This window comes from Vulpes lagopus, chromosome 21 (genome assembly GCF_018345385.1).
Source record: "Vulpes lagopus strain Blue_001 chromosome 21, ASM1834538v1, whole genome shotgun sequence".
NCBI lineage: Eukaryota > Metazoa > Chordata > Mammalia > Carnivora > Canidae > Vulpes > Vulpes lagopus.
The window spans coordinates 3,134,971-3,155,001 of NC_054844.1; the positions used below are offsets into that span (position 1 = coordinate 3,134,971).

General features: G+C 35.1%; 1 protein-coding gene across 12 annotated transcripts in view; it reads right to left on the minus strand.

Annotated features, from left to right (window-relative positions):
- Nucleotides 1-20,031, minus strand: part of WNK1 (WNK lysine deficient protein kinase 1) — a 152,299-nt gene that overhangs the window by 39,240 nt on the left and 93,028 nt on the right. For 10 of the 12 annotated variants that reach the window (XM_041736563.1, XM_041736562.1, XM_041736560.1 and 7 more), the window contains exons 5-8: nucleotides 11,694-11,782; nucleotides 9,377-9,596; nucleotides 7,242-7,575; nucleotides 6,159-6,346 (exon numbers count right to left, since the gene is read on the minus strand). In XM_041736563.1, the coding sequence (XP_041592497.1) occupies nucleotides 6,159-6,346; nucleotides 7,242-7,575; nucleotides 9,377-9,596; nucleotides 11,694-11,782 (831 nt within the window). Of the gene's footprint in view, nucleotides 1-191; nucleotides 1,422-6,158; nucleotides 6,347-7,241; nucleotides 7,576-9,376; nucleotides 9,597-11,693; nucleotides 11,783-16,958; nucleotides 17,351-20,031 lie in introns of those variants that run through there. The other 2 variants (XM_041736570.1, XM_041736569.1) reach the window with 2 other exon arrangements.

Consider the following 20,031-nt stretch of genomic DNA (forward strand, 5'->3'; position numbering starts at 1 on the left):
TATAGGTAAATGAGGCAGATTCTCTCTCGTATTTTGTTCTTATATACAAGTAGTTTGTAATCCCCCCAAAGGAGAAACTCTACTAATAAAAGTAAAAATAATCCTTATAAATGTAAAGGAGTGATAGAAAACTTAAATGTAATGATGCATAGTAGGGTAGTTTAAAAGAATTGTGGAAGTTTTCCTATAACCTGTGGATGGAGTGCAGATCCTCCTGAAGAAAATGAGGCAGATAAAACCTGCTGAGATGTGGTTCCTTGGGGGAAACAGAAGAAAAGTGGGGATTCTTGTAACACTGTCTGAGGCAGATGGATAAAGGGTAATGAGACGTCAGAGCCAAATGGTGCAGCTGCTCCCCCTGTAGGGGGAGGTGATTGAAAATCACTGGGGTCTGAAGAAGTAATTTGTGAGGAATCACTGGAGTATTCTGGGCTTCCTATTGGCCAGGTCTGTCCGATAGGCTCTACCACAGAAATGGTCAATTCTGGGGCATGGTAATTACGCTGTTCTTCAGTCACAGGCTGTAGGCGGCCGTGTAATCCAACTGATTGAGGAGGTGGTTCTTCCTGTTTCAAGTCCACTGCAACCTGCCGATTTCGGTAAACACGCTGAGGTAAAATTCCTCCTCCTTCTCCTGAAGAGGAGCTTGGAGTGTGAACATGAAACTCAAATACACAATTGCTTCTGCTCTCATTGTTATGAGTTAACACAGCAGGCGCAGAATGAGGAACAAAGACAGGGTGAAATTTCAAACAGGTAGCATCTGTACTGATAGGTGCAGAAATACTAGAGAGGGGAGATCCTGGACTCAATCCAGAACCTAACCTTAGATTTTGAAGGTGTCCTACCAGGAAAGCCTGTCCAGTTGGAAATTCAAAGACAGAACTTGAAGTAGGGCCCCCTTGTACTGGCTTCTGTTCAGGTATCTGTTTCATAGGACTTGACGGTACTGGTGAGTTGTATGGAATACCCTCATACTGTTCTGTCACCTGGGCCTGGTAAGCTAGATACATTGCTTCCTGAGGAATAAAATAGTGAGCTTCTTCTGGAAGTACCAGTCCAGGTCTATAGTCACTGTGAACTTGAGTTGGTTCAAACATAGGATGGACCTGTATCTCACATGGCTCTCCAGTTATTCTACTGGCTGTAGTGCCCAACATAACTACAGCCTCTGGTGTCCAGTTAGTTGGGCTGCCACCAGGTGGAAGAAGATTCTGGCCAACAGTCCTCAGCAGGGGTTGGAAGTGGCGAGTTTGGGCTTCCAAGAAGGAGGTGCTCTTACGTCGCTGGGAAATGGCCACCTTCGGTGGACAGGTGGGAGGTGGTGAAAAAGAAACTGGACGTTCATGAATAGTTGGGAAAAATATCTGTGATTCTGGGTATGTTGGGGTCCCCCCACACGGATGCGCCATGGACTGAGGCTGTATCAACATGAATAAGACAAGTAATTCATACATTCATATGTGAAATTACATTAGACATGCAAAACTGGGTAGCTTTGTGTAACACTATGAAATGGTTACACCAAATTTATAATTAAGAAATAACAATGCTTTTGTTATTATGAAATTATGTGCATAGTAAAAATCCATTAAATACATCCAGGGTCAATAAGTTATTCTGTGGGACTTTTTGCATTAGATAAGAGCTACTTTTCCACAACAATCTTTCTTAAAGGAGATGGAAGAATTTTTTAAGTGTTCTGTTTTTACCTCCAATAAATATACTCACTCTTAAGATTTAATATAAATTACATCAGTGGAAAAAGAGTTAAAATAATAATAAGGGAAGACAACATGACAATATAAGCCCAGCATTTTAAAAACGTAAGATGCTTCAATTAAAGCTGCAATACAAAGTTTTCCTATACTGTCTTATCCTGTGCTGTATCAGAGGCTCCGTATTATTTTTCTTATCAACTAATATATGCCTTCTAACTAGAAATCAAAAGAGCTATTTTTTGTGGACAGAAAAAAACACTACTGACTGCTGACAGTAATGTCCTTCATCCATCAATCCCAAACTGATGCAGTTAATTTTACTACATGAGACATGTTACAGATGCCACATCACTGAATGTCCACTTTTCTGATCCTAGTTAAGAGTTGAATAATTTTGTGTTCAAATCAAGTGAAAAGGATAAAATAATAACACTGATTTAACAGCACTTTGTTGTGGCAGAGGCAGTTCTAGGCATAAGACTCTAAATTTAGAACCTACCTTGCCAAATGCAAACAGTGTACACTGTAATAATGCACTTTCATGGACTCTTTTTAAAAATAATAGATTGGTCTCATTCTTTCAGTAGGGATGGTCCCCATCAAGTTAATAAAATGGCTCAACTGTCACTTCTTCATAACAGCTAAAAGAGCACCTCTATTTCTAAGCAGAATGCTCCATTTTACTGTTTATTCAAGGAGTATCCCAAAGCCATTATATACTATATGGTTAATCATTACCCTAAGTAAAAATTTGAAGATTTTGGTATCGCTAAACTGGAATGTTAATTATATTCTCTCTCTGGAAAAGCAGCAGCAAGGTCCCACAGTGTTTAACATAACTTTAAAAGACAGATTTTTTTATAGATATAAGTGGGGCCAAAGGAAATCTTATGCACTATATGTGTATCTAATGTATTCATTAGGGTCAAGATTCAACCTTATTCAATCTCAGAGAAAAATTTTCACAAGGGAACATGAAGCCTTTTAGTCATCAATACACTTTTTTAAACAGCTAATAAATAAACTAAAACGAACTTTCTCTCTTCAATTACTCTTCACTATGGGGAAAAATGGGACTAATCCAGCTTCATGAATGTCTCTTTAGAATAAAGTGAAGAGAAAATATACTTGGGTTAATTTTTGATAAAGAGAAAATTTGCTTTTGATTAAGCCAATGAATTTAAAAATGAAGTAATACATATTCATTATTAATGTATGAAAATACAAGGATCTGTATAGGTCATTGGGATAGAAAAATATAATAGAAGCTAAATTTTATTGTGTACATATTGTGCCCAGAGCGTTATGAGCATTCTCTCTCTACCTCCTTGCTTTTTAAATTTTCTCCCCCTTAAAGTTTTATTTTTTATTTATTTATTTATTTATTTTTTCCCCCCTTAAAGTTTTATAACAAAAAGTTGCCTATAGGAAGAACTGGTACCCTAAAAGCATAATATATTACGTAATATATACATAATATATTACACAATATATTATGTAATCCTTTTAATTTTTATGAAAATTCTTGATGCCTGGATGTATTCACTGGAAATAAATTTTCATTTGTCAGGAAGTTTATGGTTACATACAGTACTGACAAAGAGGGAAGGCAGGCTGGAGCGTCGGTGCTTGCGCTGACAGGCAGAGTGCATAGGCAGGACACTCTCCAATGCTTTAGAAAGCTTTTCGGCAAAAGTTTCCTCAGGGGCAATCCGAAGGAGGGAAGGAGAAAGAGGTGCAGACAGCACTGGTGGTGGGGTGGAAGGAGCACTGGGAGAGATGCGGGACAGAGAGGGAACAGCAGAAAGATGGGGAACGCAAACTGACATGCTACGGCCACGACGAGGCTAAACAGAAAACAAACACACACATGAAAACACAGTACTGTGAACACAAAATAACCAAATGTACAATGAAAACAGGGCATAGCTGACATAAAGTATTCCATCCTCCCCCAATCCCACAAATTCAATTTTTTTGAGGATAGGTATAATTCCACAAAGCAAATCTGGTAGATCATAACTATTCTCTCTATACCATTGGTCAAGTACAGGTTTTTTATATACTATGATCAATTCTCTTCCTAAATATCCTAAAATAACATTAATTGTTATTAATGTATGAATAAGAATGGCCGACTGAGGTAGTATAATAGGCAAATCAATGAACACTGGCTTGCAGTTTTCTGCAAACTTATTAAGATTAAACAAGAATAAATTCTATTAGTTTAATGTACATTATAAGGTGTAGATTTTAAGACTCGGTTAGTTTGCAGGAATTCTGGAAACCTCAAAAAAGGTTTCTCAATTCTATTTTAGAAGGCATCAGACTAAAAAAAGTTTGTTGGCTCAGAGTATTTTATTTATTACACTTCCTATCTTTATAAAGGGTAGAAAGTCATTTTCTAGTAGGAAAAGCATTAGATTTCTAGAGTTAATTCACGATATAGACACATTCTGCAGTTTTACTAAAACAGTCAATGGAAAAACATCTTAAATGTGAATCTCTAAAGAGTAACTAACAATTTTCCAACATATCAGAGATTCAACCTAAGTTTATAAAGTTTGAGGTGTCTTAACATAAAAATTTTAATATAGCTAGAAAGCAGTACACCTAATACTGTAGTAAGGTTGTCTTGAGCAAGTTCGTTACTTCCTTTTAGGTATTGTGAACTGTGTTGCTAATTATATTTTCTTTTCCAAAATTGGCTGCAGAGAATGCACTGAGCCAAATTTGTGGCCTACCAGTAGCAAGTACAAGATCATCATACTTATCATACTTAGTTCATTCCTAGTTCTATTTTTCTCCACCCTTGTTTCTTTTTTACCCTAATTTTTTTATTCCATATTGATACATTGTTGTAAGCCATAATAAATTCTTTCTGTGGTAAGAAAGAAACAGAATCATAAAACTTAAAAAAATCCTCAATATTTAGTAACCCTTCATGCTACCTCTACAGAATACTGTCATTAAAAGGCAAGACCGTCAGTAACAGTCTGCTTTTAGAGCATCAACTAATACAGCTATGTTTGTGGCTCAAATATTTAAAATCTTCATAAATGATCATTCTGTTTCCTTCTCTCAATAGAGACACCTAATGTTCATTACCCTGTGGTGCAGGAAGCGAAGATATTAAAAATAGTTTTAAAAAATCTAGTTATTATGATCCACAAAAAATCAATGTAAACAATAGAAATGAACATGAAATGCTGACAAAAAATATATATCAAAACAAAGAAACATCTACATAGTCTTTATAAACTCTTCTACCTTACTTAATGATTTTAAAGGTCAGAAAAGTAGACTGTTAAAACAGTGTATTAGTAGTTTATGTTACTGTGGCCATTCATCTTGAGACCTAGCCACTGCAGGACTGATGAATGGACTCTGAAACAATACAAACATCTTTTATTCCAAGTTGTAGGATAAAAGAACAGAGCAAGCAGAAGTATTTTCTTAAAGAGAGAAAGATTTTCATTTAATGCAGAGCAGAAGTTCCACAAAATTCAGATTTAAAAGCTTTCTGCGAAAGAGAAAATATGTCTAAAGATCTCACTAAACAAGTGCTATACAGTGTCCAGTTGTTCTCCAATTCTTCCCTGAGGCAGATGATGTCCTTTATTTACCTCTGAAGACTTCACGCAGGGCCAAAAAAAGAAATGAGGTATTACCTGATGATCTATTTTAACATTTTCTCTATGAGAAGAGTGGCTAATGTAAAACAGGGGCTGTGTCTGTATGTCTATATAAATGCATAAAATATTTCAGGAAATAATTTCCATAAATTGATTCTGAAAATAAATCTGTAATTAATACCAAATAAAGAGAAAAAGCAATGAACATATACTGGGGAAGGAATTTGTGTCCAACACAGACTTTAAGGCAGGAACACGCATAGCAACTGATGGTTAACTAAACACAAGCGCTAAATTAAATGGTCATACAAATAAAGGATTCCTTCACTCTAAAGTATTAACATGCAGCATTCTATAATGGTTTGAACATCTTACCTGTGTTTTATACAGTAAGAAATCTTACAAGAAATGCTCAGTAATACTTTTAGTAAGAAAGCTTTTGAAAACTCTCCTTGTGCCCATCCCCAAATCATTCCTATGTCCAACTTATGCTGCTTTGAACAGTTTCAACTCTAAAATGCTAAAGAGAGCATTATCTTTAATAAATGCAGATTAGTCTAAGTCTTGTACATAGTTTCTTCACGTACAAAGTTCAGCTAATTCTCACATGTTAATGTTATGTCCTAACCTGCCTGAACTACTCTCATTGTACTCTGTAAGAAACCTACTCCCTTCAGAAATATACCATTTACATTTTCTACTTCGGATTTATGCTATTGCTTGGATAGTAGAAAGAATGTAAATTTAACATGTATCTATTGGCTTTTATTACAGGCTTACACTCTCTTATGCAGCTACTTACCACACTTGAGGGGGGATAGACCCCATGGGGCTGAGATTGTGCCTGGACAACAGAAGCTGTATGCCCTGGGAGTATGCCAGTAGAATGTGCCTGTTCATGCTGGGACCCATATGAAACTGTCTGTTGGCTGCTCACTCGAGATTCTGTGAAGACAGAAGATCCTTGACCACTGTCAACAGTCCCGTCAGCTGAAGAAGAAATAAATTGTGAAAAAAACAGAGAAAAATCACAAAAAGGAGGCTTATATTTTCCCATCACAAACCCAGACTTTCTTTTTCTTTGGGGTTAGATCTTCTTTGCAAAGATCTGACCTAAATAAAAAATAAATACTAGTTTTTAATAAGTAGGTGTCTATGCTTAAAAACATGAAGGATCCATATGGGAAAAAAGTTTTGATGTCTTAAAAAAAAAAACAACAACTTCATAGCTATCATAGAATCTTATTATCTGAAGAATAAGGAAAATAAAATGGAATGCTGTTAGCTGTAAGTTTGACACACCTTTCAAAGTCTTAACTTTGGGGACCAGTGCATTTTTTGTGTTAAGCAGGTAGTTTAATCAAAAACTAGTAACCTCATTAGTTTCTACTTTATATGTTATTGAGCTTTGCTAAAAAAGCTGAACCTGGCTAATGGGTTCAGTTACAAATAGCTAAGATAAACTTGTTCATTTTTCATTATTAGTTACATTTCATTTTATTTATTTTTGTAGATTTAAGTTTTAAAAAAGTTTTAATTTAAATTCCAGTTAACATACAGTGTAGTATTAGTTTCATAATTATATTTTATTTTAAGGAATTGTGAAAAGTAGAAATCTACATATTGGAATTTTCAAGATGTTGGAACCTGTAAAATTATTTTACACTCTAATCACATTTTCTTATCTTTTTAGTCTATTAGTGATAGATGTAGGTGATAATCATTTGACACATGGGAAAAGGTAGGGTGGTAATCATTTCAAATTTCTTATTATATGTTAGATTTATGATTCAAACCAAGAGGCCAGTGCAAAATGATGAACAAGAAGTTGAAAAGTCAATTAGGGGTATCCTTAGCATACCTGTGCACATCACAAAATACTTACATAATACAGATATACTAGTTTGCTGGTACTGTAGCTGTTGATGTTGATCTGCCTCAGGTTCTTCAGGTTCTACTTGCGTAGAAACTGAAGCTGAAGTGGTAGAAGCAGTAGGCATGCCAGTGCTGACAGAAGGGATCTGCTTGACTCCTGCCTGGGAAGTACTTGATTGTTGTTCTACCTGCTGTTTGAGACTGCCCTCTTCCTGCTTTCTTTTTTCTTGCTCCTCTCGAACCAACTGCCGCTGTTCTCGTTTTCTCTTAATTAATGATACTCTATCTTTGATGGCTTTTGCCATGGTCTTGTGATCACCTTCACAGACGTACCCAGACTCTACCTACAAGATACAAGAGTGCATTAGGAAGCAGAAGAAAACAAACAGAAAACAAAAAAGGCACCTTTAGGGGAAAAAAAATAAAAAAGGGGAAAGAGAAAGACCTCTCCAAGGACTGGCCTTAACCAAACTGTGAAATTACTTGTCTGCATCATGAATTTCTCCATTTTTTTTGTGGATACTCATGGGGTGGGTGCCATCATCTCTGTAGAAACTCTTAGGGTAGGTGTACCTTCACTTCTTACAACAACAAAACAATGGGGAACCTAAAACCAAAGTTTGTTTTTTTTTTTAAATTTTTCTTACAGATTTTATTTATTCATGAGACATAGAGAGAAAGGGGGTGTGGGGCAGAGACACAGGCAGAGGGAGAAGCAGGCTCCATGCAGGGAGCCCAACATGGGACTCGATGCCTGGTCTCCAGGATCATGCCCTGGACTGAAGGCGGCACTACACCGCTGAGCCACCTGGGCTGCCCCCCAAAGTTTTTAAACCAAGTAAGGCTCTTCTACTCTAGTCAATCTATTTTCCCCTTACATGTAACTATTAATGTTAACTTGTGTTTTTACTTCTTTTCCCTAGGCAATAACTTAACCAGATAAAACAATTTTGATAAATACATGAAAGTTAAAAATACACACACACACAGACACAAATCTCTAAAGGTATAAAAAACTAACAATTAAAATAAGTATCTCTTTCATACCTGACCCCTTCTCAGAAGCAACTTCTATCAAATGGTTCTGATAAATTCTGGTAGAGAGTCTATGAGTATCTCTGCATATTAACAGTTTAGACACTATGGTGAGCCTAAAATTGGTAAAGTGTTTCCTTTCTGAAAAATGACCTTTTAGACATACTTCAAAAGATGATTCACCAAAGGCTGCCTACTAATAATTGATCTTAAAAATTCCCTCAAAGTAAAAACAATTCATGATATATTTATAGGGTTTATCCAGATGACTGATCAGATGTTATCAGTATTTAGAAAATATAACTTGTCATTCTAACTCAGTAGGTTCATATAAATTAGGAGTCATTCAATCTCACAGATGTTTGCATTACTTCAGAATGCATTCTAGATCTACTCATCCATCCATCTATCCATCCTAATATATCTACTTCTATATATCTTTTCCTCAAATAAAAAGAACTTCGGGGGCCACCAATCAACACAAGTTTATATTTATGAGATCTTCCACCCACAATGCTTCAGAAACTTTTTTGCTCAACATTACTGTTTACTTATTTTATTTTTAAAAAAGATTTATTTATTTATCTATTCGTGAGAGACAGAGAGTGAGGCAGAGACATAGGCAGAGGGAGAAGCAAGCTCCATGCAGGGAGCCTGATGTGGGACTTGCTGCCAGGTCTCCAGGATCACGCCCTGGGCATGCACTAAGCTGTTGAGCCACCCAGGCATCCCAACATTAATGTTTATAAATCTACATCAATTTTTAAATAGCGGATCAACACTAATTTACCATTTCTTTTAAAAAAATTTTAAATTTAAATTCAATTCAATTAACATATTAGTTAATAATTAACATTATTAGTTTCAGAGGAAGAATTTAGAGATTCACATATAACACCTACTGCTCCTTCCATCAAGTGTTCTCCCTAACAGTTAAGAGTCTCTTATGGTTTATCTCCCTCTGTTTCCATCTTATTTTTCCTTCCCTTCCCCTGTGTACAACAGTTTTGTTTCTTAAATTTCACATATGAATGAAATCATAGGATATTTGTCTTTCCTGACTGACTTATTTAGCTTAGCATAATACCCTCTAGTTCCATCCACATTTACCATTTCTTGAGCAACATCTTCCGGCACATCTCTTTCCAAGTCAAAGGAAAACTCAATAGCTTCATTGTCTTTGTATTTTCCCTTTAATTTCTTAATATCTTCAATACGTAGCCATAATTTAATGGCTATCTTTTCTCCATCATCTTCTTCTGCTAATTCTACCCGTACCCCTGTTTCCTCCTGGAAGAAGGCATGGTTCAAAAGGTCTTTGATAGAATACCTTCCAAAGAGAGAGAAATGAAACAAAAAAACAAACAAAATGTCATTAGATTGAAAATATAATTTTCATGTGCGGCTGATTATTGTTATGCTTGGAATAATATAGGCAGACTATAAAAAAAAAGGAAACTTTATAACTACATGAGTTCCATGTGAATAGTCATTACAGTTTTACTCTGAAGTTACACAACATCAGAACAATTTCATTTATAAATAAGAGCTGAAAGCTAATACTTTTTAATCTAAGTGATCTAATCTCTTATTGGTTAACAAATAGCAAGTAATACACAGAATATCACAGGTTAACAAATAGCAAGTAATACACAGAATACACAAATAGCAAGTAATAGGTTAACAAATAGCAAGTAATACACAGAATATCATAGCTTCAAAATACACACATAATTTATGCAGAATTTATAGTTAGCAAATACTCCTCTTATTTATGATCCCCTCTGATCTTTGACCAACATCCAATGAGGTATTTTCTGATTACTAGGAAATAGAGGCTTAGAGAGAGTGAAAATCTTGCTCACAATTATAAACCTCAACTGGTTGAATCAAAATTTGAAACTAGGTTTTGTGATTTCTAGTTCTTTACCTTCTACTACAACTTTGTTTACTGATATAAATTCTCTCAATTCCTTGGTCAACAATTTGTGTACTAGGTAAGAAGTCTGATTATGGAATAATCTTCTTTAGATAAATGGTTTCAAAGAACCAGTAGTCTAGTAAACTGCACCATCCAGAAAAGAAACAGAGTAATATGTTCTAAGACTGGAAACAAATATTCCTTTGTTTATTTATTTTTTCCTTTGTTTATAGTAAAAACAAACAAACAAACAAACAAAAAGTTCTTAGATTAAGGACTCTCCTTTCCAAATGTATATAAAATTAGAAACCCAAACTAAAGTTCTACTAAACAGCCTTACAGATCATGATGTTAAACTCTTCCAAATAACAATGTTATTAAAAGAATATGAGACTGGCGAAGTGAAGATCCTGAATTCTTTAATTTGGCTGATATACTTGATCACTCACATTTTTTAGGAACTGGATTACACTCAACTTACAATTTATATTTATACTGGCTGGTCTACTTTTTCTTTCTTGGAGGGTGAGGGTAGATTATTTTTAAAAAGCAGACACTGGATCTTTGCCATGCCTAACGGGTGATGAATCAGCTATGACAGATCAGATACTTGCCACTCCTCTGAGAAGAGTCCTGTTAGTACAAATGACTAAGCCAAATCTCCTCCTAAGCTTTGGGCAAAGTTGTCTCTTTTTACTGAAAGGCATTTTGATGTTTGTTCTTCAATTCTGGCATAATGAAAGCAAATTAAGATGTGTAGAGTTGAGCTGATTTTAAAGAGCCAAGATTTTATTTCACCTTTTAGAATTCAATTGGTAAAAAAGTAAGGAACAAATCTGCTGGTTAGAGAGAAACTGAACCCTACTGGTTTCATAAGTCATGCGGACGCTACAAGTAATTAATTCTTACTGAATGTAGCAGCTATGTTTAAGGTGGTTCTGGTTTATGTAAACTCTACCATACCACATTTTAATAACATTCAGTGTATCAAATCTCAACACTGCCTTAAATGGACAGAACTCTACTTTTTTAAAAAAAAAAAGATTAAAAAAAATTTTTATATTATTTTTTAAGTAATCTCTACATCCAACATGGGGCTTAAATTCACCATCCCAAGATCAAGAGTAGCATGCTCTACTGACCGAGCCAACCAGGCAGCCCCAGAACTCTTTTTTTTTTTTTTTTTTAAGATTTTATTTATTTATTCATGAGACAGAGAGAGAGAAAGAGAGAGAGGCAGGCCGAGACACAGGCAGAGGAAGAAGCAGGTTTCACGCAGGGAGCCCAATGTGGGACTCGATCCCGGAACCTCGGGATCATGCCCTGAGTCAAAGGCAGATGCTCAACCACTAGCCGCCCAGGCTTCCCTAGAACTCTACTTTTAAAGATATTATGTAAGTAGAGAAATTAATCACAAGTATTAAGTAGTTTGGATTGAGTACTGTATTCAGAGCATATCATATTTTAGGTTTTTAAGCAACACCTAAATCAAAAGTGGAAACTTACCTTTCATCTTTGTTTTGCCTTATGCATCCTTCAATAATTTCCTTCACTTCAGGAATTGCTACTTTGTCAAAACTGGCTGGCTTTACTCCCTGAGAAACATAAAAATAGCAAAGGAAACACATTAATAAAGGCAGGTTCTTTGAACTCTGATTTTGAATTGCCTCTTAAGGTTCTATTAAATTGCCTTCTCACCATCCTGGCTTTTTTCTGATTTGCCTGAAGGAGCTGGTCCATTGCAGGGTCAGAATTGGGTAGTGGCTATTTAGCTCCCACAAGAAAACAATAAGGAACAGTCAGACAGTGGGATCACTTACTTCCATGGCCTCTATATGTAGCTAAGGAAAAATTTAAGCTGTTGTCAATATCTTCTGCTGTTTCAGGTAAAGGAAATTACTGGCTCAAGAGAAGAGCCAAATGTTCTAACTGGTTAGAAGATCTTTTGTGCAGCCTTGTTCCCTAACACATTAATCAACACAGTATTTAACCATTTTAAACAGTGAATCCATGAATGGGCATGAATTCACATGCTTAGTTTGGCAGGTATTCTATTATCATAGTACTCTTTAACAAACTCAACAGAGGAGGTAAGGATTTGGGTTGGTTTGGCAGGATAACAGAAGAACAAATTGTCTTGTACATATGAAACATAAAAAGTGATAAACCAGGCCCATACAAAAGACAAGGTTTCTAATTAATTTCAGAAGAAAATTCAATACCACTATTTTAGGTAATACTATATAGTATCCTAGTAGCATTTTAGAACCTTCGTAATATGTAAATTTTTTGCAAAAATTTCAGCCATGTGTGGAAAATATACGGAAGATGTAACAAAATACCCCTGCTGAAAGGTGAAATGGAGAAAAACATTTCATTTTCTCTTCCCATCGTGTCTAAGTAACCACATGGATTGATGCAGCTGCACTGATACACTGTCCAAGTGGCAGTGTAAGTCTATAAACACATAAAACGCAGAGAACGGGAAATAAGGGAGAGGGACTAGAAAAGTCAGAATATAGCATATAAATTTTAATCACCTATTGTCTCAGTGACAAGACAGATTAAAACAGAATTAGAGATAATTTGATAAATCACAGAAATGCATGTAACCTCTCACAGATTAAAATGAAATGCATCAAATGGTTAGCACTTTGTCTTTAAATACTGGAGTTGTGATTGGATAAGTCTCATCAATTACTCAACTGTGTTATTCAAAACTCCTGATTTGGAGGATTCTACCTCTCCCTCTAGGGATAACTTTCCACACCAAGGAACTGTAAGTAGGGCTGACCCTAAAGTTAAATCCATGCATTTATGCCCCAACATATCTCAGCACTACCTGGGTCCTTTACCAAGATCTAGGACACTGATACATATATAAGAGACTTGTGAAATATTTATGTCCAAATATAACATGTATTTTGTATATTTAAATGAAATATATAACTTTCTCTTTTAGCATTTGACAAAATTTTGACGGTAGAATGAGTAAAGTGGGCAGATGGATGATGGGATCTTTCTGTAGTGCTTTCACCACCTCTAAAACAGCAACTGGAAGAGATGTATATAAACAACATGACCCAACCATTAGATTTTCTTATAAATAAAAACTGCAACACATATTCTTTTTTTTTTTTTTTTTAATTTTTTTTATTTATTTATGATAGTCACACAGAGAGAGAGAGAGAGAGAGGCAGGGACACAGGCAGAAGGAGAAGCAGGCTCCATGCACCGGGAGCCCGATGTGGGATTCGATCCCGGGTCTCCAGGATCGCGCCCTGGGCCAAAGGCAGGCGCCAAACCGCTGCGCCACCCAGGGATCCCCTGCAACACATATTCTAAATGATAATATAGAAAACATAAAAGGTTGCTTAACTGATTTTAATAACATGACATAAAGCCCCTACACTTGATAGAATCGCTATACAAAATATAGATGAATACTGTCTTCTTTTAAAAATATAAAAACGTGAAAATAGGCAAGTTTCCATTAAATAAATAAAGAAAATTAAATCATTCAATCAATCCATGCATTTAAAAGGTTAGTTTCTAAGTACTGACTAAAAGTTTGTATTTTCCTCAATTTTCTTATTTTTCAAAAACAGCTTAGCTTTCCCAACTGGTCTTTGTCTTCATATAATAATTCTAATAAGAACAAGAAAATAATGTTGCTGAAGCAAAAAGTTGCTTTACTTCAGCAAGCTGGTTTGGTATTTCAGACTAAGGCTTAAGAAAATAGGAACTGTTTTAAGAAAAAAAAAAAAAAAAGATGACATACCCTAAAAGTTCTCTGATAGTGGAAACACTGGAGATTTTGTTTTATGTTTGTTTTTAATGTTGTGTAACAAACATGTAAAACTGTATAAAAGCAAATTTTAAAGATGCTATTTATAAACAATGTAGAGAACAATCTAAAATATATTAAGTTTGTAGAACATTCACTATTAGCAGAATATAAAAGAATGTTCTTTGGTAAAACTGGACACTAAATACATATTTGGCCTTTGCATGTAAAGACAATCCAAATATTACAGGAAACTGGATAAAGAGAATATAGAATATGATTAGGAGAAATGCTTCTTCATCTATAAACATGTATTTTAGGGAAATGTAGTTTCACCTGCTATCAGTGAAACTACATATTAATAAGACACACATACACTGATTATATTAAAAGACTCTTCTATTCCAATTTAGCACAGACATCTTGGAAAGATGATTTCAGATTCCTTGTCTAGCAAGTAGGGATAGTATCTGTCCAACTTCACGGCAGCTAGAATCAGATGTATTATCTAGACTGAAAGCTCTTTGAATTACTAAGTTTGCTTTTGAATTCAGAGGCAATCACTGAAGATAATAAAGCATAGGTCTAAAAGGAAGCAAATAATTCTCTTGAAAAATAATCACCACAATCTATAGTGAACCTACTTTCATTCTTGGTTGCCTTTATTTTTTTTTTAATTTTTAAAAAAATTTTATTTATTTATGATAGTCACACACACACACACAGAGAGAGAGAGAGAGAGGCAGAGACATAGGCAGAGGGAGAAGCAGGCTCCATGCCCTGGGAGCCTGACGTGGGATTCGATCTTGGGTCCCCAGGATCGCGCCCTCGGCCAAAGGCAGGCACTAAACTGCTGCGCCACCCAGGGATCCCTCTTGGTTGTCTTTAAATAATACTCTTGTTAATCCTACCCATGCAAACATACACACACACACACACACACACACACACACACACTACTTTAAAATAGGAATTCCTATTTACAAATAGAAATACTAGTTGAACAAATGAGCTATGTAAGGTTATAAAAGCAAAACCAGCAACTGCGAGTCATAAACACCTGGAATCTACTAGGTTAAGCTGCTTTCTCAACCTAGTCAAGATTCAAATAGAGAAGACTCCATACCAATGCTATCTAACATTCTGACACCACCACTGACTTAAAAAAATGTATTGCAGGTACCAAGGGAGCCAATAAAACTGAGATATACCTTACTAGTCCAGTAGCTGATATTAAAAGATTAGTGCGGTTTATGGCTACCCACTTAGATAATGAAAAAGGTAGAAGAAATTTCAGCTACCAGTCAGCTACTATCAAGCCAGCCAGGATTATCAAAATACCTAGCAGAAGTATTCTGAATCATTTTGAGAAGAATATATGGGGTTGTATACTGAAAATGATCCCCAAAATGTAAAAACGAGCATGAAACTTCACTCCTGAAAGTGACCTTACAAAAAAGTCATCTGGGACAGACATATCATAGAAAGCTGCTTAAAATAAACAAGTACAGGTTTTGATACTTTCATCATACTTACAGGTTTAAGAAATGAAAGAACTCAATATATTTTAAAATATTTTTGGTAACTGTTGACTTTTTAAATTAAAAAAAAAAAAAGATCCAGATTATTCTAAAACATGGTTTTAAGCACCAGACAGAACAAAAATACTGATGAGAAAATATTTGACAAGATTTCATTTTCATCTTTTTCCCTTTCATATACTTCAACAAATATAATCAACTTAGAGTCTTTAAAATCCTAATGTAACCCCTTTACTTCCTGATTTAACTTCACTAAGTACTACTCTAGTCCAGTTTCAACCAGTAAAGGCAAAGTTCTGCTCACTTCTTCTGAATGAGGGTTAAAAACCCAAAACAGAAGAGTACTAAGGTAGACAAATTGGGCTAATACATTACACATAAGAAAAATCTGGTTAGAGACACTCCTTCTTATTCCATTTTTCTACAGCCAGCAACCCACTGGCTCTAGAAATATTCTTGCTTACTTTTGTAATTCACAGGATCCCTCTTTAGGCAAATAGTGCTATGTCATGTTTTTTTGACATGGGAGAGTAGCATGTTTCCCTCCATTAAACAAAAGTACTTCTTGAATATTTAACGTATATATCCATTTACTTCTGGGTTTATACAAAATTATATGTTCTCTTATATTTTTTCTAAGATTTTATTTATTTATTCATGAGAGACTCACACAGAGAGAAAGGCAGAGACACAGGCAGAGAGAGAAGCAGGCTCCCTGTAAGGAGCCAGATGTGGGACTAGATCCCGGATCCCGGGATCATGCCCTGAGCTGAAGGCAGATGCTCAACCGCTGAGCCACCTAGGCGTCCCTATATGTTCTCTTAAAACAAAAACAAAGACTACTTTTGTGCAATTTTAGAGTACAAAAAACAAAACAAAAAAACAAACCCAAAGACAAACAAAAAAACCCAACAATTGTGACTCCCCCCAAAGTCACGTTAAGAGTTGATATGCTTATAAAATGTTGATTTGAACCAAGAAAAATGAAAAACACATACATGCATTTTATAAACTCAGTTTTCCTTTGAATTCTATTTACTTATAGTTTGCCAACTAGCCTGCTTGAAAAGTGATTCATAATATAGTATTTTCTGGTTCAATATTCTAGCTCTTAAAACTGTCAGTACTTGCTTCTTGCTTATTAAAAGCTCAGGTTTCAAATGTGTTAGGGTAACATTTATCTATACTTTCATAAAAGTAAAACTCTTTCTATCTATCTATCTATCTATCTATCTATCTATCTATCTATCTATTTTTTCTTCCTAACAATTTAGAATTGAGAAAAGCCTCCTTCCCCCTCTACAAAATGTAGTGGAAGTTAACTAAACCACAAAACTTCAAGTGTTTTAAAAGCCATTCTAAAATAAATAATTTCACATTGCTACATATATTACCAAATGGCTACAATACACCTTTTGTATTATATCAGAAATTCTTACCCACCTCATTTACACAGTCCTTTTGAGGGCAGCAGCAGCAATGAGAATTTATGATGACAAACACTGAGCAGAAGTCTTTCTTTGTAAAATCCATCACAAAAGACAAAACAAACTTGTTACAGTTAGAGGAAAAGGGAGGAAATTGATAAAAATGGAAATTAACAGTAAATTAGCCTACAGCATAAGCAAGGCAGACATCAAAGTCAGACTGAAGCATAGTTTCTTGTTTAACACTAGCCATGCTTCTCCAACTTTCAGACATGAGTGCTCTGCTCAGCCAATTATCTACTTATTCTAGATCAGCCCTTTAAACAATTCTACATGCTGAAAAGCAGGGACACTGTTCTGCTACTGCTCCTCCTGCTTTTCCTCTAAAAGCAACAGAGCCCAAGGCAAGCAAAATGAGATTTTTACTTGCTCAAAGCTCCACCCATTATATCCACAGGTTCTGCCTCCTTGACATCAAAACCCACACTAGAAATCTATTTATCTAAACACACTCCCTCACTCCTAATCATGTTGGAACTATGCTTTTAAAAGAAAAGGGGATTAAGCTCAACAACCAAAATGTAAACTCTGAAAATGAAGCCAAAAGAAACACTGTTCAGGGAAATCACAATACCAGAGTTGGGTTCTCCAGTTGACTTCTCATATACCAAGTCTATGTGTCACCTGAGCCATATCCCTTAAACTCACTTGAAAACTATAGATAATAGTTTATCTAAATTATGTGATTGAAATGTTTACCTAACTTAAAAAGAGGTGATATTAAAGCCTTACTACTCTCTCATGACATTAAAAATAAACAAACAGCCCTTAGTACACAGAATCGTTAAGAATTTACTCTTCTCCCTTCCCTTCTATTAAAAGCCTCAATATGCATTTATAACTAAAGACATTTGCATTTGACAAGATCATCTCATGAACCCAAGTAAGTACTACTTTGACTTTAGTGATTAAGGAAAGGTTTTTCTTCATGGCATTAACAAAGATGGCAGAATAAGCACTGTTCAATGCACTGTCGTAATAGGTAACCCAAGTCTATCCCTTTTAATTTGGTAAGCTGGAATCCCCATCAAGGAAGCAGGTATTTAGTCTTTACTCAATTAACAATAACATACAATAAGAGCTTAGTAGCTAGGGAATGGTAGGAATACTTCTCTAAAGACTAAAAATGACTATTAATTCTAACAACCTATCTCAAAGTAACTGCCGTTGATCTTGGACTCAACACAATTCATCACTACTTAAGTAAGTAGTCTAGAATGTCAGGTATTGGTCAGAAATACAGTAATGTGTGCAGCATTACCTTTAACTTAAATGTCTGAGTAAGCCTGCTTAGGACTATGCTTAACCAAATGAAAATAAGAGTTAGAAAACAGGTGACTTGTTGCCTGGCTTTTAAAATTCTGCTGGGCAACACACAAAACTACAGCAGTGAGATCACTTTTTTTTTTGGATAAAGGTATAATGTAGGCACTAATATCTAAATCTATAAAGACCAGTCTTTTCTATATATCAAGATAAGAATTTTCAACATATACAATAAAAATACCATTCAAACCATTCAAAAGTTTACATACCTAAGCTCTAATTCCTCTTAGAGTCAGTGCTTTTCTCTACATTTCCTCATTTCTTTCAATGCTATCATCTCTATTTCCATGATTCAGAGTAGAAAACTAGTTACTCTTATATGATACTTCTCCCAAAATAGTTAAGTACTATTATTCTCTATGAGCTCTTTAAACAAAGATAAATGTTTAAAGCAACGGTAAACACTTCTGCTACTAGTATTCCGACTGTTCCTGCAACAAAGATCTCTGGACAGGCAAAACGAGATTTTTACTAATTTTTTTGTTCCCTCTCAAAATCATTGCTTCTTTTGTATAACTGTAACCATCAAAGTCCAAATTATCAACACCTCATCTCCATTTAAAAAAATTTTGGGGGGAAGATTTTTATTTATTCATGAGAGACAGAGAGAGAGAAGCAGACACATATGTAGAGGGAGAAGCACGCTCCCTTTGGGCCTGGAGAGCCTGCTCTCTCCAAAGGGAGCCTGATGCAGGACTTGATCCCAAGAACCCGGGATCTAGTCATTATCATTATTAGATACCTGCCAAATACACTGTACTATCTTCAGCACCTAGAATAAAACAGCCTGTTTTTGTGGGTAAGGGCCTGTTGGTAAGGGTCTCGTCAACATAAAGCAAAATATAGAAACCAGATTCCACAATGTCTAGTTCAATGTTACTTCTAGTCTGTGTGTTATAGTCCTTTTAATTTCCTTAATCTGGTGTTTTTGAAAAATCCTCAAAATCTAATTTCCACCGTTTTCTCTACTCTTATCTCCCCAATAAGTCCAATGAAACTGGTTACTTGTTGACCAAATACTTAGTGCACATTTTCACTGACAAGAATAATTTCTACTCTGCTTTTTAGCCACTGAGTTTCACACTTTTTTCAAGATATACCATGAATCATACATATATAATGAGAAGGCAGCAACTACAAAGCATCTATATATCAATCTTTTGGCACAGAAGTTATTTGTAAGATACCAGGAAACTCATTATTGCTATAATATACTTAAATATAGAAACCATCATTTATATACCACAAGTTTTTATTCTATAGTCTAATGCTTTACGAATTATAGAACAACATTCAGTGAGTATTAAAAAAAAAAAAAAAAAACAAACTCAGTTTTGAGAAATTCTGAAAAAAGTATTTCACAATTGTTCTTTAGTACCTAAAACATTAAGAATACCCAGAACTGTCCGGTTTAAGATTAACAGTCTGATTAAGAACCTTTAATATTAACCAAATCACAGAATAATGGAATGCCTCTGAAAATCATGCAAAATGTTACCAAGATATAGCCCATGATACACAAAGTTTTCTTTTACAGGTAGAATCCAAATTTATTGGATGAGAACAGGAACAAAACTTATAAAGCAACAATTTTCAGCTAATTCCAGTGTGTTTAGGTCTCTGGGATAGCACAAAAAATCCTAGCTGCTAAAGAAAAAAAATACAAAGTTTTCCTCAATTTTTCAAACACTAATCAGGAATCA